This window comes from Oncorhynchus mykiss, chromosome 5, assembly GCF_013265735.2.
Source record: "Oncorhynchus mykiss isolate Arlee chromosome 5, USDA_OmykA_1.1, whole genome shotgun sequence".
NCBI classification, from domain to species: Eukaryota; Metazoa; Chordata; class Actinopteri; order Salmoniformes; family Salmonidae; genus Oncorhynchus; species Oncorhynchus mykiss.
The window spans coordinates 83180142-83204928 of NC_048569.1; the positions used below are offsets into that span (position 1 = coordinate 83180142).

Sequence of the window (24787 nt, forward strand, 5' to 3'; positions counted from 1 at the left end):
ACTTGACTATGAAAGTACAAACCCTGCATGTCTGGTGCTCCTTCAGACAGGCTGAATCAAATGCTCAAAGTAATAAAAAAATGTCAAATACTGTTTGTGCGTCCAGAAGAGAGGAGGAAGTTTGGGGATGGAAATTAGATTCCTCTCAGTCCAGTGGCCACAGTCTGTCTCAGTGGGTCCTGAATGTGTCCTGGGGAGGGTGTTGATTGGATGTCATCTATCAGGGGTGGACTTAGCAATTTGGGGGTCCATTTCAAAATGTCATTGAGCTCCCCCCTGGGACCTTCTGTATGGGCAGCTGGGGCCTGTTTCAATTGAAAGCTATGAAGCATAGCAAAGTCTTCCTCTGTCTTCCATCGATGTCTGTTTCCCAAGAGCTGAGATGGTGATCGAATTCAATGGTCCTCAAGTCTGCCCGTAGGCAGTTTTAATGTGTACTAATCTCTTAATCAATTCCCATCAGATCATTAATTCACTATGAGGATATCAAATCAAATCAAATTTTGTTGGTCACATACCCATGGTTAGCAGATGTTAATGTGAATGTAGCAAAATGAGAGGGAGGTAGGGATATTTAAAAGGGAAGTAGTGATGGAGTAGATCTGGGGTTTAGTAAGGAGATAGAGGTAAATGGGATTAGGTGTAGAGGTGCAGGGGTAATAGGAAGGATAGAGTAGAGGTATGGGGAGAGATAGAGCGGTAGTGGAGGGGCAGGTAGAGGCTAAGGGCTTTGGAACAGTAACTGGGTAGAGGTACACTGTAGTGATGGAGAAGGGTAAGGGAACAGTAGCTGGGTAGAGGTACACTGTAGTGATGGAGGAGGGTAAGGGAACAGTAGCTGGGTAGAGGTACACTATAGTGATGGAGGAGGGTAAGGGAACAGTAGCTGGGTAGAACTACACTATAGTGATGGAGGAGGGTAAGGGAACAGTAGCTGGGTAGAGGTACACTGTAGTGATGGAGGAGGGTAAGGGAACAGTAGCTGGGTAGAGGTGCATTGTAGTGATGGAGGAGGGTAAGGGAACAGTAGCTGGGTAGAGGTACACTGTAGTGATGGAGGAGGGTAAGGGAACAGTAACTGGGTAGAGGTACATTGTAGTGATGGAGGAGGGTAAGGGAACAGTAGATGGGTAGAGGTACACTGTAGTGATGGAGGAGGGTAAGGGAACAGTAGCTGGGTAGAGGTACACTGTAGTGATGGAGGAGGGTAAGGGAACAGTAGCTGGGTAGAGGTGCATTGTAGTGATGGAGGAGGGTAAGGGAACAGTAGCTGGGTAGAGGTACATTGTAGTGATGGAGGAGGGTAAGGGAACAGTAGCTGGGTAGAGGTACATTGTAGTGATGGAGGAGGGTAAGGGAACAGTAGCTGGGTAGAAGTACACTATAGTGATGGAGGAGGGTATGGGAACAGTAACTGGGTAGAGGTACATTGTAGTGATGGAGGAGGGTAAGGGAACAGTAGCTGGGTAGAGGTACATTGTAGTGATGGAGGAGGGTAAGGGAACAGTAGCTGGGTAGAGGTACACTATTGTGATGGAGGAGGGTAAGGGAACAGTAACTGGGTAGAGGTACATTTTAGTGATGGAGGAGGGTAAGGGAACAGTAGCTGGGTAGAGGTACATTGTAGTGATGGAGGAGGGTAAGGGAACAGTAGCTGGGTAGAGGTACACTGTAGTGATGGAGGAGGGTAAGGGAACAGTAGCTGGGTAGAGGTACATTGTAGTGATGGAGGAGGGTAAGGGAACAGTAGCTGGGTAGAGGTACATTGTAGTGATGGAGGAGGGTAAGGGAACAGTAGCTGGGTAGAGGTACATTGTAGTGATGGAGGAGGGTAAGGGAACAGTAGCTGGGTAGAGGTACACTGTAGTGATGGAGGAGGGTAAGGGAACAGTAGATGGGTAGAGGTACATTGTAGTGATGGAGGAGGGTAAGGGAACAGTAGCTGGGTAGAGGTACACTGTAGTGATGGAGGAGGGTAAGGGAACAGTAGCTGGGTAGAGGTACATTGTAGTGATGGAGGAGGGTAAGGGAACAGTAGCTGGGTAGAGGTACATTGTAGTGATGGAGGAGGGTAAGGGAACAGTAGCTGGGTAGAGGTACACTGTAGTGATGGAGGAGGGTAAGGGAACAGTAGCTGGGTAGAGGTGCATTGTAGTGATGGAGGAGGGTAAGGGAACAGTAGCTGGGTAGAGGTACATTGTAGTGATGGAGGAGGGTAAGGGAACAGTAGCTGGGTAGAGGTACACTGTAGTGATGGAGGAGGGTAAGGGAACAGTAGCTGGGTAGAGGTACACTATAGGGATGGAGGAGGGTAAGGGAACAGTAGCTGGGTAGAGGTACACTATAGGGATGGAGGAGGGTAAGGGAACAGTAACTGGGTAGAGGTACACTGTAGTGATGGAGGAGGGTAAGGGAACAGTAGCTGGGTAGAGGTACATTGTAGTGATGGAGGAGGGTAAGGGAACAGTAGCTGGGTAGAGGTGTTTGTTGGGGGTGATTAGGTGACAGCTAGACATGTCTGAGCCCTGAAACTCTAGTTAAAAGCCAGCTAATGGGGGCAACAAAGACAGGAGAGGAGAGGAGGGAAGTGGAGGAGAGGAGGGAAGGGAAGGAGGAGATCAGGCTACACGTCTACACCTTATTTATTACCATTTCACCACCTCCGCCTCAAAACCCTATTGTCAAATGATGGAGGGAGCATGAGTGAGTGAGACAGCAAAAAATAGAAACAGTGGAACTGTCTACAGGATTCTATTAAGGAAAATGTATACCCATAATAGAAAAGCTATAAATCAGGAATAAAATCCAGTTCTTCTGTGTGGATGTGACTGTGTGTGTGTGTGATATGTGTGTGTGTGGTATGTGTGTGTGTGTGGATATGACTGTGTGTACATACTGTGTGTGTGTGTGGTATGTGTGTGTTTGTGGTATGTGTGTGTGTGTGTGTGGATATGACTGTGTGTATATACTGTGTGTGTGTGTGGTATGTGTGTGTGTGCGGCCGTGTGTCTGTATGGAGATTTGTCTTTCACGCTCTGCTCTTGGCATTTACACGGCACATTGCCCACCATGATACCCCTGCCTCTCTGCCTTGTTTCCGCATCATCACAGTTATACTTCCACTGACATGATCTCTCTCAGAGCTGCAAGGACACGTCGAAAACCACACGGCAACCAGTTAGACACAGTTGACGGTAGAGTACACTTGAAATACTGTGTGTCCTCTTTCCACTCTAAATCAAGTGTACATTGTTTCTGTATTTCTCTGCATATCTTTACTGTCCTCCCTAGCGTGATCCAACCCCATCTATCACTAGGACGGGATCACGCGAGATAGAAGGGGGAGAGGGAGTGAGAGAGATACAAATAGAAGGAGGGAGAGAGAGAGAGAGAAAGAGATAGAAGGGGGAGAGTTAGAGAGAGAGATACAAATAGAAGGCGGGAGAGAGAGAGATACAGAATAGAAGAGGGAGAGGGAGAGACATATAGAAGGGGGGAGAGAGAGATAGAAGGGGGAGAGAGAGAGAGATAGAATGGGGAGAGAGAGAGATAGAAGGGGGGAGAGAGAGAGAGATAGGGAGAGGGAGAGAGAGAGAGAGAGAGAGAGATAGAAGGGGGAGAGGGAGAGAGAGAGATACAAATAGGAGGGGGGAAAGAGAGAGAGATACAGATAGAAGAGGGAGAGGGAGAGAGAGAGATAGAAGGGTAGAGGGAGTGAGAGAGAGAGAGAGAGAGAGAGAGATTAAAGGGGGAGAGGGAGAGAGAGAGATACAAATAGAAGGAGGGAGAGCGAGAGATAGAAGGGGGAGAGGGAGTGAGAGAGAGAGAGAAAGAGATAGAAGGGGGAGAGTTAGAGAGAGAGATACAAATAGAAGGCGGGAGAGAGAGATACAGAATAGAAGAGGGAGAGGGAGAGACAGATAGAAGGGGGGAGAGAGAGAGAGAGATAGAAGGGGGAGAGAGAGAGAAGGGGGAGAGAGAGAGAGATTGAAGGGGGGAGAGAGAGATAGAAGGGGGGGAGAGAGAGAGATATAATGGGGAGAGAGATAGAGAGAGAGATAGAAGGGGGGAGAGAGATACAGATAGAGGAGGGAGAGGGAGAGGGAGAGAGAGATAGAAGGGGGGAGAGAGAGAGATAGAAGGGGGAGAGAGAGAGAGATAGAAGGGTGGGAGAGAGATAGAGAGATGGGAGAGGGAGAGAGAGATATGCAGATAGAAGGGGGAGAGAGAGAGATATATGCAGATAGAAGGGGGAGTGAGAGGGATATGCAGATAGAAGGGGGAGAGAGAGGGATATGCAGATAGAAGGGGGAGAGAAAGAGATATGCAGATAGAAGGGGGAGAGAGAGAGATATGCAGATAGAAGGGGGAGGGAGAGAGATATGCAGATAGAAGGGGGAGAGAGAGGGATATGCAGATAGAAGGGGGAGAGAGAGAGATATGCAGATAGAAGGGGGAGAGAGAGGGATATGCAGATAGAAGGGGGAGAGAGAGAGATATGCAGATAGAAGGGGGAGAGAGAGAGATATGCAGATAGAAGGGGGAGAGAGAGAGGGATATGCAGATAGAAGGGGGAGAGAGAGAGATATGCAGATAGAAGGGGGAGAGAGAGAGATATGCAGATAGAAGGGGGAGAGAGAGCGGTACAGATAGAAGGGGGAGAGAGCAGTACAGATAGAAGGGGGAGAGAGCGGTACAGATAGAAGGCGGAGAGAGAGCGGTACAGATAGAAGGGGGAGAGAGCGGTACAGATAGAAGTGGGAGAGAGCGGTACAGATAGAAGGCGGAGAGAGCGGTACAGATAGAAGGCGGAGAGAGCGGTACAGATAGAAGGGGGAGAGAGAGAGCGGTACAGATAGAAGGGGGAGAGTGCGGTACAGATAGAAGGGGGAGAGAGAAAGTGGTACAGATAGAATGGGGAGAGTGCGGTAAAAATAGAAGGGGGAGGGAGAGAGCGGTACAGATAGAAGGGGGAGAGAGTGGTACAGATAGAAGGCGGAGAGAGCGGTACAGATAGAAGGGGGAGAGAGAGAGCGGTACAGATAGAAGGGGGAGAGTGTGGTACAGATAGAAGGGGGAGAGAGAGAGCGGTACAGATAGAAGGGGGAGAGTGCGGTACAGATAGAAGGGGGAGGGAGAGAGCGGTACAGATAGAAGGGGGAGAGTGCGGTACAGATAGAAGGGGGAGAGTGCGGTACAGATAGAAGGGGTAGAGAGCGGTACAGATAGAAGGGGGAGAGAGCGGTACAGATAGAAGGGGGAGAGTGAGATACAGGGCAATGGAAAATAGGCATGAGAGACCAGTCTAAATATTAAGGTCTCCTTCAACATATTGCCAAATCAATCAGATCCACTACACAAGCTGTCGGGTTTCCTCAAACTCGCTTCCTTACTTGTAGCTAACGGGCCTTAGTGTTTATGCTATCATCATGATATGCTATTGGTGTGGTAGACAAGGCAAGACTTGTCTTGACTATTTCTAGGTATATACAGTATCTGGGGTAACACTTTATTTGGTTAGTCCCATTTATATGGTTTTTAGATGTTCAGTAGACGTTCATTAACTGTCAACAAGATTTTAACTATCTACTAACCCTAACCCTAGCGATAACCCTAACCTTAACCTTAACCCTCATCCTAACCCTAAACTTAACCCTTACCTTATCCCTTATTCTAAACCTAACCCTAATCGTAACCTTTGCAAGTAGTTGCTTATCAACCATGGTTTGGAACTGGTTTAGGGAACAGAACCAAAAAGTAGTTGCTTATCAACCATGGTTTGGAACTGGTTTAGGGAACAGAACCAAAAAGTAGTTTCTTATCAACCATGGGTTGGAAGTGGTTTAGGGAACAGAACCAAAAAGTAGTTTCTTATCAACCATGGTTTGGAACTGGTTTAGGGAACAGAACCAAAAAGTAGTTTCTTATCAACCATGGTTTGGAACCGGTTTAGGGAACAGAACCAAAAAGTAGTTTCTTATCAACCATGGTTTGGAACTGGTTTAGGGAACAGACCCAAAAAGTAGTTTCTTATCAACCATGGTTTGGAACTGGTTTAGGGAACAGAACCAAAAAGTAGTTTCTTATCAACCATGGTTTGGAACTGGTTTAGGGAACAGAACCAAAAAGTAGTTTCTTATCAACCATGGTTTGGAACTGGTTTAGGGAACAGAACCAAAAAGTAGTTTCTTATCAACCATGGTTTGGAACTGGTTTAGGGAACAGAACCAAAAAGTAGTTTCTTATCAACCATGGTTTGGAACTGGTTTAGGGAACAGAACCAAAAAGCGGAAAATAATAAAATTTTTCAAGGAACAGAAACAGATCCTGGAACAAAAGTGATCCATACTGTTCCAGAACAGAACCATTACTTTTTAAATCAAATCAAAATCAAATTTTATTTGTCACATACACATGGTTAGCAGATGTTAATGCAAGTGTAGCAAAATGCTTGTGCTTCTAGCTCCGACAGTGCAGTAATATCTAACAACTAATCTAACAATTCCCCAACAACTACCTTATACACACAAATCTAAAGGGGTGAATGAGAATATGTACATGTAAGTATATCGATGAGCGATGGCCGAGAGGCATAGGCAAGGTGCAATAGATGGTATGAAATACAGTATATACATGTGATATGAGTAATGTAAGATATGTAAACATTATTAAAGTGGCATTATTTACAGTGCATTGTATAAAGTGACTAGTGATCCATTTATTAAAGTGGCCAGTGATTTGGTCTCAATGTAAGCAGCAGCCTCTCTGAGTTAGTGATTGCTGTTTAGCAGTCTTATGGCCTTGAGATAGAAGCTGTTTTTCAGTCTCTCTGTCCCAGCTTTGATGCACCTGTACTGACCTCGCCTTCTGGATGGTAGCGGTGTGAACAGGCAGTGGCTCGGGTGGTTGATGTCCTTGATGATCTTTTTGTCCTTCCTGTAACATCGGGTGCTGTAGGTGTCATGGAGGGCAGGTAGGTGATGCGTTGTGCAGGACGCATCACCCTCTGGAGCCTTGTGGTTGAGGGCCGTGCAGTTGCCGTACCAGGCTGTGATACAACCACATTAGGATGCTCTCGATAGTGCGTCTGTAAAAGTTTGTCAGGGTTTTGGGTGACAAGCCAAATTTCTTCAGCCTCCTGACGTTGAAGAGGCGTTGTTGCGCCTTCTTCACCACATTGTCTGTGTGAGTGGACCATTTCAGTTTGTCTGTGATGTGAACGCCGAGGAACTTAAAACTTTCCACCTTCTCCACTGCTGTCCCTTCGATGTGGTAGGGGGGTGCAACTCCACCTTGTCCCTGTACTGGCATTTCACTTGTTTGAATGCCTTGCGGAGGGAATAACTACACTGTTTATATTCAGACATATTCCCAAACCTCTTTCTGTCACGGTTGTGTGGAGAGACGGACCAAGGCGCAGCGTGATTAAAGTCCCACATATTTATTTAAGTGAAACTTCCAAACAAAAAGAAACAAACAACGAACCGTAACATCAGAGGTGCTACATGCACTAACTCAAAACAATATCCCACACAGCAGGTGGAGACAGGGAACCCTTCAGTATGATCCCCAATTAGAGACAACGAACCTCAGCTGCCTCTAATTGGGAACCATACCAAGAGCACCAACATAGAAATAATAAACCTAGAAAACCCCCTAGTCATGCCCTGACCTACTATACCATAGAGAACCAGAGGGTGACAGTACCCTCCCCCCCTCCACAAAGTTGAGGACTCCAGCCGCACAACCTGAAAACAACTGGGGAGGGTAGGGGGGTGATTCATGTTGGCGGCGGCTCTGGTGCAGGTCGTAGCCCCCGCCCAGACCCCGGATCCGGCCATGGCACCAGGCTAAACGACGTGCCCATACTGGGCATCGGCGCAGAGAATGGCTCCGGCCCTGGAACTGGGTTGAACGTTGCGCCCGGACTGGGCACCGGCGCAGAGGAGGGCTCCGGCCTTGGAGCTGGGCTGGTTGCCGTGCCTGGACTGATCACCGGCGCTGAGGAAGGCTCCGGCCTAGGAGCGGGACTAGACGTTGTGTCTGGAATGGACACCGGCACAGAGAAGGGCTCCTGCCATGGAGCTGGACTGGACGCCGTGCTTGGACTGGACACCAGCGCAGAGGAAGACTCCGACCTTGGAGCGGGACTGGACTCCTTGCCTGGAAGCTCTGGACCGTCGACCGTCGCTGGAGGTTCCGGACCGTCGACCGTCGCTGGAGGTTCCGAACCGTCAACCGTCGCTGGAGGTTCAAGACTGCAGACCGTCGCTGGAGGTTCCGGACCGTCGACCGTCAATGGAGGTTCCGAACCGTCGACCGTCGCTGGAGGTTCAAGACTGCAGACCGTCGCTGGAGGTTCCGGGCTGTTGACCATCGCAGGAGGTTCCGGACTGTGGACCGTCGAAGGGGGTTCCGGACTGAGGACCGTCGCAGGGGGTTCCGGACTGTGAACCGTCGCAGGGGGTTCCGGACTGTGGACCGTCGCAGGGGGTTCCTGACTGTGGACCCGTTGCAGGGGGTTCCTGACTGGTGACACACAATTCAAGGCGAGTGCGTGGAACTGGCACAGGATGTACCGGACTGGGGAGGCGCACTGGAGGCCTGATACGTGGAGCCGGCACAGGTGGTACCGGATTGGTGACATGCACTTCAGGGAGAGTGCGAGGAGGAGGCACAGGTAGTACCGGACTGGTGACACGCACTTCAGGGAGAGTGCGTGGAGCCGGCACAGGTAGTACCGGACTGGTGACACGCACTTCAGGGCTAGTGCGAAGAGGAGACACAGGACGTACCAGACTGGGGAGGCGCACTGGAGACCAGAAGGGTGGAGCCAGCCCAAGTTGCACCAGACTGCTAACCGGATCCCCTGGTCGGATGTTGAGCAGAACGTACTTGCACAAAATCTCCCTCATTTCACTCTCTCCTATCCTCCCCAATGCCTTGCAGACTGTCTCTGGCACTTCAGGGCGAGTGCAGAAAGCAGGTACAGGACGTACCGGGCTGGAGACACCCACTTCAGGGCGAGTGCAGAAAGCAGGTACAGGACGTACCGGGCTGGAGACACGCACTTCAGGGCGAGTGCAGAAAGCAGGTACAGGACGTACCGGGCTGGAGACACGCAATTCAGGGAGAGTGCAGAAAGCAGGCACAGGACGTACCAGGCTGGAGACACGCAATTCAGGGAGAGTGCAGGAAGCAGGCACAGGACGTACCGGGCTGAAGACACGCACTTCAGGGAGAGTGCAGGAAGCAGGCACAGGACGTACCGGGCTGGAGACATGCAATTCAGGGAGAGTGCAGGAAGCAGACACAGGACGTACCGGACTGGGGAGGCGCACTGGAGGCCAGATGCGTGGAGCCGGCCCATGTTTCACCGGACTGATGACACGCTCCTCCAAATGCCTGCGTTGCCGCATACTCCTAACCAACTCATTCTCCGGTATCCCTCCTCACACTGTTCCATCGAATCCCAGACGGGCTCTGGTTCTCCCCTTGGATCGACCGACCACCTCTCTGTCTCCTCCCAGGTGGTCTTTGGCTCTTCCCTCTGCTCAGCCGCCAGCTCCATGTACCCCCCCAAAAAAATATTATTGGAGTTTCTATGGCCGCAGTCCCCGGCACCGTCGCCGTCCTTCTTGCGTCCTCTGTGACTCCTGCCAAGGAAGATCTCCTGTCCTTCCATTATTTCTTCCCAGGTCCAACTTATTTTCCCCATAGTAGCACGCTGCTTGGTCCTTGGTAGGTGGGATATTCTGTCACGTTCGTGAGGAGAGACGGACCAGGGCGCAGCGGATGTTAAGTTCCACATATTCATTATAAAGTTACGTTTAGCAAAACAAAACAATAAATCAAATAAACTAACAATGAAACGTGACTATGTGGTGCACATGCACAAATCACAAAATAATATCCCACAAACACAGGTGGGAAAAATGCTACCTAAATATGATCCCCAATTAGAGACAACGATTACCAGCTGCCTATAATTGGGAATCATACAAATCACCAACATAGAAAAATAAACTAGAACACCACATAGAAATAATAAACTAGAATAGCCCCAGTCATGCCCTGACCTACTACACCATAGAGAAACAATGGCTCTATACGGTACAATCCAAATAAAGTGTGACCGTATCTTGCCCCCCCCTTCCTCTCTCCATCATCTCTTTTGTTTCCCTCCCTTCTGACCAGATGACCACTACAATACAGCATATTGTATCACATCATGTCCTTTCTGGAATGCAATCAGTGCAGAGATATCATATATCCCGACTGAACGTTTTGAGGGAACAATATTGTAAACAGAATTACAACAAAACCGAGAGCTATCTGTGTATGAGAAATGGAGAAATGGAAGACAAGTGCAGCCACAAAACATCTGAAAGTGAGGCCCGAGGGGAAGAGAGGAAGAGTGAAGGTCAGAGAGGAGTGAGAGAAAGAAAGATTGAAAAATAGAAGAGCACACACTTAGCTCTTTCCTCAATCTAATTCCAGCCCTCTCACAAACCAGATCAGGTGTGTACATCTGACAATACAAACCATGTCCCTGTATTTGTACCGCCCCTCACGGGGATCATAAACTCACATGAATGTTCAGCTGATGGATTCCTGGGTCTCTGAGGTCTGGGTGATAGTGTACACAGGTCACCATGTGACCAGACTTTGGCCTTTAAAACAAGAAGGAACAGGCTGTAGTCGAATACCCTGCCTCAGCCATTAACGGTTAAGCTATGTACTATATAAATGATGTTTACTATAAGATAAGTATCTCAGCAGTCTTGGAGTCTCCCCATAGATTTTATATAGTATCTGATGTTGTAAATCCGATGGTGATGGTGAGATATCTACTGTATAGTAAAGATGTCACTATCACCTGTAAGTAATGGTCTCCTCCCTACAGGAGACACTGTATAATCTATAATCACTGGTATTAAACACAGATACAGGCTTGGAAATACTGTATCCACCCAACCTTACATGTGAAGTCTTCAGGCTTAATTTTTCAGTGGCTTCAGCAACATTGTGTGTGTTGTGTTGTGAGGAATGTGAATGAAGAGAGAGCAAGGGAGAGGAGTCTGAGAGGAAGAGAGAGAGACTGATCATGACACAAGGCGAGACCCAGATGCAGACACAGGAGGCAGATGGTTGGAGTCTTACAATATGTATTAATCCAATAGGGGAAGGCAAGAGAATGGTCCTGGACAGGCAAAAGGGTCAAAACCAGTTCAGAGTCACAGGGCAGGCAGAATCAAGGTCAGGGCAGGCAGAATCAAGGTCAGGGCAGGCAGAATCAAGGTCAGGGCAGGCAGAATCAAGGTCAGGGCAGGCAGAATCAAGGTCAGGGCAGGCAGAATCAAGGTCAGGGCAGGCAGGATGATCAGACAGGCAGAATCAAGGTCAGGGAAGGCAGAATCAAGGTCAAGGCAGGCAGGATGATCTGGAAGACGGGAAAGTAGTCCAGAGTCAGACAGGGTTCAAAACCTGAAAGGACTAGCAAAAAGAGAATAGCAAAAGGGGTACGGAAAAACACACTGGTTGACTTGACTAACATACAAGACAAACTGAAACAGAGAGACAGGAAACACAGGGATAAAAACACTGGGGAAAACAAGATGAACTGGCACAGAGAGACAGGAAACACAGGGATAAATACACTGGGGAAAACAAGATGAACTGGCACAGAGAGACAGGAAACACAGGGATAAATACACTGGGGAAAACAAGATGAACTGGCACAGAGAGACAGGAAACACAGGGATAAGTACACTGGGGAAAACAAGACGAACTGGCACAGAGAGACAGGAAACACAGGGATAAATACACTGGGGGAAACAAGATGAACTGGCACAGAGAGACAGGAAACACAGGGATAAATACACTGGGGAAAACAAGATGAACTGGCACAGAGAGACAGGAAACACAGGGATAAACACACTGGGGAAAACAAGATGAACTGGCACAGAGAGACAGGAAACAAAGGGATAAATACACTGGGGAAAATGAGATGAACTGGCACAGAGAGACAGGAAACACAGGGATAAACACACTGGGGAAAACAAGATGAACTGGCACAGAGAGACAGGAAACACAGGGATAAATACACTGGCACAGAGAGACAGGAAACACAGGGATAAAAACACTGGGGAAAACAAGATGAACTGGCACAGAGGGGCAGGAAACACAGGGATAAATACACTGGGGAAAATGAGATGAACTGGCACAGAGAGACAGGAAACACGGGGATAAATACACTGGGGAAATGAGATGAACTGGCACAGAGAGACAGGAAACACGGGGATAAATACACTGGGGGAAATGAGATGAACTGGCACAGAGAGGCAGGAAACACAGGGATAAATACACTGGGGGAAACAAGATGAACTGGCACAGAGAGACAGGAAACACAGGGATAAATACACTGGGGAAAACAAGATGAATTGATACAAAGAGACAGGAAACACAGGGATAAATACACTGGCACAGAGAGACAGGAAACACAGGGATAAATACACTGGGGATAACAAGATGAACTGGCACAGAGAGACAGGAAACACAGGGATAAATACACTGGCACAGAGAGACAGGAAACACAGGGATAAATACACTGGGGAAAACAAGATGAACTTGCACAGAGAGACAGGAAACACAGGGATAAATACACTGGGGATAACAAGATGAACTGGCACAGAGAGACAGGAAACACAGGGATAAATACACTGGGGAAAACAAGACGAACTGGCACAGAGAGACAGGAAACACAGGGATAAACACACTGGGGATAACAAGATGAACTGGCACAGAGAGACAGGAAACACAGGGATAAATACACTGGGGATAACAAGATGAACTGGCACAGAGAGACAGGAAACACAGGGATAAACACACTGGGGAAAACAAGATGAACTGGCACAGAGAGACAGGAAACACAGGGATAAATACACTGGCACAGAGAGACAGGAAACACAGGGATAGAAACACTGGGGAAAACAAGATGAACTGGCACAGAGGGGCAGGAAACACAGGGATATATACACTGGGGAAAATTAGATGAACTGGCACAGAGAGACAGGAAACACGGGGATAAATACACTGGGGAAATGAGATGAACTGGCACAGAGAGACAGGAAACACGGGGATAAATACACTGGGGGAAATGAGATGAACTGGCACAGAGAGGCAGGAAACACAGGGATAAATACACTGGGGGAAACAAGATGAACTGGCACAGAGAGACAGGAAACACAGGGATAAATACACTGGGGAAAACAAGATGAACTGGCACAGAGAGACAGGAAACACCGGGATAAATACACTGGCACAGAGAGACAGGAAACACAGGGATAAATACACTGGGGATAACAAGATGAACTGATACAGAGAGACAGGAAACACTGGGATAAATACACTGGGGAAAACAAGATGAACTTGCACAGAGAGACAGGAAACACAGGGATAAATACACTGGGGATAACAAGATGAACTGGCACAGAGAGACAGGAAACACAGAGATAAATACACTGTGGAAAACAAGATGAACTGGCACAGAGAGACAGGAAACACAGGGATAAATACACTGGGGAAAACAAGATGAATTGGCACAGAGATACAGGAAACACAGGGATAAATACACTGTGGAAAACAAGATGAACTGGCACAGAGGGGCATGAAACACAGGGATAAATACACTGGGGAAAACAAGCGACACCTGGAGGGGGTGAGAGACAATAACGAGGACAGGTGAAACAGATCAGGACGTGACAGATAGGGAAAGACAGGGAGAGAGGGAGAGGGAGAGAGAGACTGAGAGGGAGAGAGATGGAGAGAGAGGCAGAGAGAGAGACAGAGGGAGATAAATAATTACTGGGAGGGAGAGAGAGGGAGAGAGAGACATAGGGAGAGAGGGAGAGGGAGAGGGAGAGAGAGGCAGAGAGAGAGAGACAGAGGGAGAGAAATAATTACTGGGAGGGAGAGAGAGGGAGAGAGAGACAGAGGGAGATAAATAATTACTTGGAGGGAGAGAGAGGGAGAGAGAGACATAGGGAAAGAGGGAGAGGGAGTGGGAGAGAGAGGCAGAGAGAGAGACAGAGGGAGAGAAATAATTACTGGGAGGGAGAGAGAGAGACATAGGGAGAGAGGGAGAGGGAGAGAGAGACTGAGAGGGAGAGAGATGGAGAGAGAGAGGGAGAAAGAGAAAAAGAGAAAGTATCACTTTATTCATCTATCCCTCCATCCTCCTCCACTGATACAGAGCAGAGTGCTAATAGCACTGATTATACAAGCAACCAACAGAGTATCACACACACGCACGCACGCACACACGCACACACGCACACACACACACACACACACACACACACACACACACACACACACACACACACACACACACACACACAATAGCATGATCCCCTTTCACAAAACATTATTGAAAACAGACAGGCTGAGTGCCTTTTCATTACTATAGGTGAGGTGCAATTAGCACAATGTTAAATATCTGGCTTATTTGAACATGAGGAGGTCCTCAATAAAGCCTAAAGTAGAAATAGCACAAGGCAGCAGCATGCTATCCACAGTATTCTCTATGGTTTTAGTCCGGAAATGGCACCAGCATGTCATGTTCTCGTTTTGTTGCAATACACAAGTCAGGGTGACCCATATAATGAGAAATTAGAAACTCTCCATGAGGTGACCAGACCAGGTTTTAAAACAATATATTAGGCCAGTTGGATCCTCTGCATGACAAACAGACATGACTCTTCATAACCATGAAATAGCCACTGTTTGTTACATCAATCAGAAAGTGTTGTGACATCACAGCTGTGGCAACTGGTCCTGAAAATAATTCCCCAAAAGCTATACAGTGTTTTATTATGAATGAGATGTGAAGTCGTCCGTCTTTGAGCCTGTTTTAATTGACGACAGGCTGCAGGCCTTTGATGTAGAGACTGTAGTGAGAGAGAGTGAGAGAGAGAGAGAGAGAGAGAGAGAGAGTTGATCCTCTCTCATTAGTGATCTCTTCCATATACCTCCTCTGGTTTGGAGCAACTGTAGACCCGCAAGGACAGCTCCTGACAGCCATGTGAGGGGAATAACAGACAGAGACATATGTGTAAGCAGCGGTCAAGGGACAGAGCTTCAAACGTCACCAACTGTTTTCAGGGCCGTAGGAAAAGCTTTTTTACTCAGTTGATGACTTAGTGAGCTAGTGCCTGAGAAAGAGACCCCCTGGTTCGCTGGAGTTCTGCTCAATAGAAACGATAAATAATTACACAAGTTGTATAAAATGATGAAGGTTAACAAAACACATTAAAGAAGACATTTGTTTGTATCATTCAGATAACAATGTTGGCTGCCTTTCAACAACAGTGAAAGGGTTCTAAAACAGAGAAAGAGAGAGGAAGATAGAGGGAGATATAGAAAGATGAGCCAGAAACCTCCCAGTGTTCATAACCATTCTGAATAGATTATCTGGTCTTGTAGACCTCCCACTAATACCAGGCGTCTCCTGCTGCCTACTCAATCAGAATTACACTGATGTCTATAATCAGTAGCACAGACTCGTATCTGCTTGTCTTCTTATTTAAACAGATGAATGCATCACATTCATGTCCCTCTCTAACCGTAGGCCTAGATTTAGTACAGTTACTTTTACAGGTACCGTAATCTCACTTTTTGTATACTGTTCATTATTCTCCTAGAGGCCCCCACACTGGCCCATTTTCTTCCTAGAGGCCCCCACACCGCCCCATTTCCTTCCTAGAGGCCCCCTCACCGGCCCATATTCTTCCTAGAGGCCCCCACACCGGCCCATTTTCTTCCTAGAGGCCCCCACACCGGCCCATTTTCTTCCTAGAGGCCCCCACACCGGCCCATTTTCTTCCTAGAGGTCCCCACACCGGCCCATTTTCTTCCTAGAGGTCCCCACACCGGCCCATTTTCTTCCTAGAGGTCCCCACACCGGCCAATTTTCTTCCTAGAGGTCCCCACACCGGTCCATTTTCTTCCTAGAGGCCCCCACACCGGCCCAGTTTCAACCTATAGGTCCCCACACCGGCCCAGTTTCTTCCTAGATACCCCCACACCGGCCCATTTTCTTCCTAGATACCCCCACACCGGCCCAGTTTCTTCCTAGAGGCCCCCACACTGGCCCATTTTCTTCCTAGAGGCCCCCACACCGGCCCAGTTTCAACCTATAGGTCCCCACACCGACCCATTTTCTTCCTAGATACCCCCACACCGGCCCAATTTCTTCCTAGAGGCCCCCACACCGGCCCATTTTCTTCCTAGAGGCCCCCACACCAATCCAGTTTCTTCCTAGAGGCCCCCACACCGGCCCATTTTCTTCCTAGAGGCCCCCACACCGGCCCATTTTCTTCCTAGAGGCCCCCACACCAATCCATTTTCTTCCTAGAGGCCCCCACACCGGCCCATTTTCTTCCTAGAGGCCCCCACACCGGCCCATTTTCTTCCTAGAGGCCCCCACACCGGCCCAGTTTCTTCCTAGAGGTCCCCACGTCGGCCCATTTTATTCCTAGAGGCCCCCACACTGACCCATTTTCATCCTAGAGGCCCCCACACTGACTCATTTTCTTCCTAGAGGTCCCCACATCGGCCCATTTTATTCCTAGAGGCCCCCACACTGACCCATTTTCATCCTAGAGGCCCCCACACTGACTCATTTTCTTCCTAGAGGCCCCCACACCGGCCCATTTTCTTCCTAGAGGCCCCCACACCGGCCCATTTTCTTCCTAGAGGTCCCCACATCGGCCCATTTTATTCCTAGAGGCCCCCACACTGACCCATTTTCATCCTAGAGGCCCCCACACTGACTCATTTTCTTCCTAGAGGCCCCCACACCGGCCCATTTTCTTCCTAGAGGCCCCCACACCGGCCCATTTTCTTCCTAGAGGCCCCCACACCGGCCCAGTTTCTTCCTAGAGGCCCCCCACACCAACCCATTTTTATCCAAATAATGATCATTTTGTGGGCAGGCCCACTGGGATAAAAATGGACCAGCCCATCACTTGTGTGGCTCAGATGGTAGAGCATGGTGCTTGCAACACCAGGGTTGTGTGTTCTATTCCCACTGGGGACAGGTATGAACATTTTATGCACTCATTACTGTAAGTTGCTCTGGATAAGAATGTCTGCTAAATGACAGATGTACATTTGCCAGAAATGCAGTTCATTTTTTGATCATTGAAAAGCAATGAACATGAGAGAGTACACAGCACAGTGCACATTCAGTCAAGTGTCTTCTCACCTTAGTCATTCATGAATGACAACCCACAAGTGACCAGTTATGTAGAGGGGATACTTCCAAGAGAGCACCTGTATGTTTGTGGTTATGAACCATAAGTGAGTCCAACAATTCAATTCAAGGGGCTTTATTGGCATGGGAAACATGTGTTAACATTGTCAAAGCAAGTGAGGTAGATAATATACAAAAGTAAATAAACTATAAAAATGTACAGTAAACATTACACATACAGAAGTTTCAAAACAATAAGGACTTTACAAATGTCATATTTTATATATATATGCAGTGTTGTAGCAATGTACAAATGGTTAAAGTACACAAGGGAAAATAAATAAGCATAAATATGGGTTGTATTTACAATGGTGTTTGTTCTGCACTGGTTGCCCTTTACTTGTGGCAACAGGTCACACATCTTGCTGCTGTGATGGCACACTGAGGAATTTCACCCGGTAGATATGGGCGTTTATTCAAATTGGGTTTGTTTTCAAATTCTTTGTTGATCTGTGTAATCTGAGGGAAATACAGTGCCTTGCGAAAGTATTCGGCCCCCTTGAACTTTGCGACCTTTTGCCACATTTCAGGCTTCAAACATAAAGATATAAAACTGTATTTTTTTGTGAAGAATCAACAAGAAGTGGGACACAATCATGAAGTGGAACGACATTTATTGGATATTTCAAACTTTTTTAACAAATCAAAAACTGAAAAATTGGGCGTGCTAAATTATTCAGCCCCTTTACTTTCAGTGCAGCAAACTCTCTCCAGAAGTTCAGTGAGGATCTCTGAATGATCCAATGTTGACCTAAATGACTAATGATGATAAATACAATCCACCTGTGTGTAATCAAGTCTCCGTATAAATGCACCTGCACTGTGATAGTCTCAGAGGTCCGTTAAAAGCACAGAGAGCATCATGAAGAACAAGGAACACACCAGGCAGGTCCGAGATACTGTTGTGAAGAAGTTTAAAGCCGGATTTGGATACAAAAAGATTTCCCAAGCTTTAAACATCCCAAGGAGCACTGTGCAAGCATATTGAAATGGAAGGAGTATCAGACCACTGCAAATCTACCAAGACCTGGCCGTCCCTCTAAACTTTCAGCTCATACAAGGAGAAGACTGATCAGAGATGCAGCCAAGAGGCCCATGATCACTCTGGATGAATTGCAGAGATCTACAGCTGAGGTGGGAGACTGTCCATAGGACAACAATCAGTCGTATATTGCACAAATCTGGCCTTTATGGAAGAGTGGCAAGAAGAAAGCCATTTCTTAAAGATATCCATACAAAGTGTCGGTTAAAGTTTGCCACAAGCCACCTGGGAGACACACCAAACATGTGGAAGAAGGTGCTCTGGTCAGATGAAACCAAAATTGAACTTTTTGGCAACAATGCAAAACGTTATGTTTGGCGTAAAAGCAACACAGCTGAACACACCATCCCCACTGTCAAACATGGTGGTGGCAGCATCATGGTTTGGGCCTGCTTTTCTTCAGCAGGGACAGGGAAGATGGTTAAAATTGATGGGAAGATGGATGGAGCCAAATACAGGACCATTCTGGAAGAAAACCTGATGGAGTCTGCAAAAGACCTGAGACTGGGACGGAGATTTGTCTTCCAACAAGACAATGATCCAAAACATAAAGCAAAATCTACAATGGAATGGTTCAAAAATAAACATATCCAGGTGTTAGAATGGCCAAGTCAAAGTCCAGACCTGAATCCAATCGAGAATCTGTGGAAAGAACTGAAAACTGCTGTTCACAAATGCTCTCCATCCAACCTCACTGAGCTCGAGCTGTTTTGCAAGGAGGAATGGGAAAAAATTTCAGTCTCTCGATGTGCAAAACTGATAGAGACATACCCCAAGCGACTTACAGCTGTAATCGCAGAAAAAGGCAAAACAGCTCGAGCTCAGTGAGGTTGGTGAGCAGACTCCAGACCTCACAACCATAAAGGGCAATGGGCTCTATGACTGATTCAAGTATTTTTAGCCAGATCCTAATTGGTATGTTGAATGTTCCTTTTGATGGCATAGAATGCCCTTCTTGCCTTCTCTCTCAGATCGTTCACAGCTTTATGGAAGTTACTTGTGGCGCTGATGTTTAGGCCAAGGTATGTATAGTTTTTTGTGTGCTCTAGGGCAATGGTGTCTAGATGGAATTTGTATTTGTGGTCCTGGCGAATGGACCTTTTTTGGAACACCATTATTTTGGTCTTACTGAGATGTACTGTCAGTTCCCAGGTCTTGCAGAATCTGTGCATAATATCTAGGTGCTGCTATAGTCCCTCCTTGGTTGGTGACAGAAGCACCAGATCATCAGAAAACAGTAGACATTTGACTTCAGATTCTAGTAGGTTGAGGCCGGGTGCTGCAGACCTTTCTAGTGCCCCCGCCAATTCATTGATATATATGTTGAAGAGGGTGGGGCTTAAGCTGCATCCTTGTCTCACCCCACGGCCCTGTGGGAAGAAATGTGTGTGTTTTTTTTCCAATTTTGTTGTTTGTGTACATGGATTTTATAATGTTGTATGTTTTACCCCCTACACCACTTTCCATCAATTTGTATAGCAGACTCTCATGCCAAATTGAGTTGAAGGCTTTTTTGAAATCAACAAAGCATGAGAAGACTTGCCTTTGTTTTGGTTTGTTTGGTTGTCAATTAGGATGTGCAGGGTGAATACATGGTCTGTTGTACTGTAATTTGGTTAAAAGCCAATTTGACGTTTGCTCAGCACATTGTTTTCATTGAGGAAATGTACGAGTCTGCTGTTAATGATAATGCAGAGGATTTTCCCAAGGTTGCTGTTGACGCATATCCCACGGTAGTTATTGGGGTCAAATTGTCTCCACTTTTGTGGATTGGGGTGATCAGTCCTTGGTTCCAAATATTGGGGAAGATGCCAGAGCTAAGGATGATGTTAAAGAGTTTTAGTATAGCCAATTGGAATTTGTTGTCTGTATATTTGATCATTTCATTAAGGATACCATCAACACCACAGGCCTTCTTGGGTTGGAGGGTTTGTATTTTGTCCTGTAGCTCATTCAATGTAATTGGAGAATCCAGTGGGTTCTGGTAGTCTTTAATAGTTAATTCTAAAATTTGTATTTGATTCTGTATATGTTTTTGCTCTTTATTCTTTGTTATAGAGCCAAAAAGATTGGAGAAGTTGTTTACCCATACATCTCCATTTTGGATAGATAATTCTTCGTGTTGTTGTTTGTTTAGTGTTTTCCAATTTTCCCAGAAGAGGTTAGAGTCTATGGATTCTTCAATTACTTTGCGCTGATTTCTGGCGTGCTGTTCCTTCTTTTTCCGTAGTGTATTTCTGTATTGTTTTAGTGATTCACCACAGGGAAGGCGTAGACTCAGGTTTTCCGGGTCTCTATGTTTTTGGTTGGATAGGTTTCTCAATTTCTTTCTTAGATTTTTGTATTCCTCATCAAACCATTTGTCATTGTTCATTTTCTTCGGTTTTCTATTTGAGATTTTTAGATTTGATAGGGAAGCTGAGAGGTCAAATATACTGTTAAGATTTTCTAATGCCAAGTTTACACCTTCACTATTACAGTGGAACGTTTTACCCAGGAAATTGTCTAAATCCTGTCACACACATAGGCATACAGAGGATCATCTTCCTCCTCCCTGATCTTGACCTCTTTGGAGTCTCCATTAAACTTCATCTAAGCAATGGCAGAAGTAGATGCAATGGCAGAAGTAGATGGAATGGCAATAGTCTATTCAACTTTGACCATTACAATGTGTTACTGGCTACAGATTTTACCAGCTAATTAGCCTTTTCAATTACCTTTCAGGCCTTATTCATTATAAAAAATGTTTCTAGAAGTGTTCTGCTCTCAAAAGAGCCAGGAGCCCTGTTGCCAGGAGGTGATAACCATATAGATGAACAGATCTCAACATTGCATCTGTGCCATTGTCTGTGACATTTTACATGAACATTTTGGTCATTTATCCAGAGCAACTTACACTTAGTGCATTCATCTTAAGATAGCTAGGTGGGACAACCACAAATCACAGTCATAGTAAGTACATTGTTCCTCAATAAAGAAGCAAAGTCAGAGCTAGTAAGGGGGAAAAAGTCAAGTGCGAGTGTTAGTTCACAAAAGGCTTTTATTTAATGTTTTTCTCGGGGTGGGGGGAGGGGTTGTGAAGGGGGGTGCTTTGGGATTATTTAAGATACTCTTTATAGAGGTAGCGTTTCAGATGTGTTTGTAAGATGGGCAGGGACTCTGCTGTCCTAGCTTCAGGGGGAAGCTGGTTCCACCATTGGGGTTCCAGGACAGAGTAGAGTTTGGACTGGGCTGTGGGAGCTGCCCTCCCGAAGGGGTGGGAGGGCAACGAGACCAGAGGTGCCAGAACAGAGAACTTGGGTTGGGATGTAGAGTGTGAGCATAGCCTGAAGATAGGCAGTTCCTCTTGCTGCTCCCTAGGCAAGGACCAACATGGGCAGCGCCAGCGAGGCTATCGCCATTTTAAAGTAGTCCATTTATTCTTATTTTGATGTGTAAAGCTAATACTGGTGATTTACTGCCCCCTACAGTGCTGGAGTATTGAACCAAATATTTTGTGTCATTCATTTATTTATGACAGTGATAGCTTAAAGCCATTTACAAACTAGGCAAAACAATATTAAGAAGACAATGCTCTGATCATTAGCTGATTGCTCCCAACCAGTGTTGGGGGTAATGTGTTACAAGATTAATGAGTTACGTAACCAGATTACTTTTATGATTAACGGAGTATAGTAGAGTGTTACTTTTTCACATTGGGTAATATTATTACAGTTACTTTGTCAAACAACGCATGCGCTATTTTCAGAATTATATCTCTACCAGGCGCATTTCCATGATCCAATCTCAACTTGTTTCCTCATTTAGTTCTCAAGTGAGTGGAGAAAGGTTGTTGGGAGAAATGTCATGACAGGTCTCCATAGAAATGTATAGACGGTGCACTTCTGTGATAGCAAAGCCCATAGAGGGCTTCACCTTCTAGTGGCAAGTGTGCCCTCTATTCATATCTATGGGATTTTGAATGAAAGGATAGGAAATCTGTACAGATGTTTGGCTTACACTATATATGGCTAATTGAGCAGCCCATATGATAGATCAGCACTTGTAGACTAGCACAGGAAAGCAGCGCCACAGATGAAAGGCGAAACTAGTGATCAAAACCGCATGTAGTATGTAGCCTATCTTTGGTAGAGCGCATGTGTCTCGCCTTGCTCCCAGCGACAGTCAAACAAAGTAACACAAAGTAATATAACTAGTAATTTAACGCGTTACTTTCCACACAAGGTAATATTGTACAGCAGTGGTCACCAACCTTTTCTGAGTCAAGATCACTTTTTGAATAAAAATGCTTTTGAATCTACTGCTTCAATTGCATAGAGTTTTTACATAAGTCTATGCAACATTAACATATTAATAACAGTTCTGTAGCAATGAATTTTGTAGTAGACTATATGCCCAATACATTATCACTGCATACAGTGCCTTGCGAAAGTATTCGGCCCCCTTGAACTTTGCGACCTTTTGCCACATTTCAGGCTTCAAACATAAAGATATAAAACTGTATTTTTTTGTGAAGAATCAACAACAAGTGGGACACAATCATGAAGTGTAACGACATTTATTGGATATTTCAAACTTTTTTAACAAATCAAAAACTGAAAAATTGGGCGTGCAAAATTATTCAGCCCCCCCCCCCATAGTCTTTCCACTCTCCCTCCCTCCATACTCCCTCTCTTTGCCCTCCCTCACTCCGCATTGAAAAGGGGACACTGTCTTCCAGCTGACGGCGAAATTCAAGTCGCACTGCATTATTTCTGCCTCGTTCACCAATTCATGTTGTTAATCCGATGTCCAGATAAAGTGAAATATTCCTCAATATAAAAGAGACAAGCACCTAATAATAACATCACAATATGGAAACACTTTGCTATAGGTTACTCATTCATTACAGCTGATTGTAGCTCATTTTATGGCTTATAAAAGTGTTGGCAGTACTGAAAAACAATTTTCATGAATTTAGTCATAAAAACAGCAGTGTTTTGCTGTATTCGTTCAGTCTCTCTCTAGTCATGGTTTAAAAAAAAAATAATCTCACAGTATCAACTTTGCTGTGCGCTCAAGCCTTCTTTTTACAGTCTACGGCTCAAGTAAACTGTGGACACATTGTGATATGAGCTATCTGATTAGTCAGCGGTGGGCCTGTAGGTGCACTTGATTTGCCTGCTGTGCCTTCCCTGGTAGACGGAGTTCTACCTTCAGACATATGAAATGGATCAAAATGGGACACTTTGCCTTCCCAGCACTAGGGCTGCTGAATAAAGTGTACCTACAACTAACAGCACAAAACCTTAACATATTTTTAGGAAAGAAAGGATTTATCCAGCGTTGTTTTTCCATAAATGTTTGGTGATCGACTAGGAATGCCTTGGAGATCGACCCGTCGATCCCGATCGACGGGTTGGTGACCACTGTTGTAAAGTAACAAGGTATTTTTTGTTAACTCTAACAAGTAATATGTAATATCTAACTTTTTAAAGTAACTAATACCCAACATTGCTCCCAACCCATAGGACCCCACCCATAGGAATCCCCACCCAGTTGATGACTTTAAAATTGTGAAAGTCCTCAATGGCAATTTCCATGCAAAAACTGCTTATTTCCAAGTAAGGATCTCTATACATTTTCTCTGTGATGATGACACACTGTCATTCATTTCCCTGGTCCTCAGATTCTACTGTGATCTACTGTCTCTTAGAGTTCACAGTGGACCCATCAAACACGGCACACATCCGCTATTCGTCTAGCTTGCTTACAGAAAGACACACTGTGTTAACATCTACTCTTTCTGCCTCCTGTGTGTGTTGCGCGTACATCCATGCATGCGTGTGAGTCTCTCATGGTGTCTTATGGAGTGGGGTGAGATCAGGATGCTAAGATCCATGCCTCCTGTGTGTGTGTGTGTGTGTGTGTGTGTGTGTGTGTGTGTGCCTGCGTACCTGTGTGTGTGTGTGCCAGGGTGTCGTACAGAGTGGGATGAGATCAGATGCTGGTCACGGGCTGAGGTGGGCCAGATTGTCAACGTCTCCTGCTCAGACGTCTCCCAGCTCTTCGCCAACAAAGGTAATGTAACATCTCACCTTTAACCTTTAACTTGACCTTTGACCCTTTGATATATGAGTGGTTTGTTCCTGGGCATGCCTCTGCTTCTGCTTGCTCTTTACTGATGTAAAAAGTGCTTGGTAAATAAATGTGATTGATTTATTGATTGACCTTTGAACCTAGCGTAGACCCACTCAGCTCAGTGGGGAGAAGTTTATATAGCCAGAACCACTCAAGCTTCTGAAGAGGTGAAAGGGAGGACGTCAGTGTGTATTTTTCCTGTTCAATACATTGATGTATGTGGAAGGATCAGAGTGGAAAGCTTCTACAGTTTAGTATTGCTATTAAAGTTGCTATTTTGGGTCATTTATAAAGCATACAAACACCAT

General features: G+C 46.1%; 1 protein-coding gene across 1 annotated transcript in view; it reads left to right on the plus strand.

The window, feature by feature from the left end:
* Window positions 1-24787, plus strand: part of LOC110523020 (pituitary adenylate cyclase-activating polypeptide type I receptor) — a 59053-nt gene that overhangs the window by 8641 nt on the left and 25625 nt on the right. The window contains exon 3 of the mRNA XM_036978567.1: window positions 24315-24419. Coding sequence (XP_036834462.1) covers window positions 24315-24419 — 105 coding nt within the window. The remainder of the gene's footprint in view (window positions 1-24314; window positions 24420-24787) is intronic.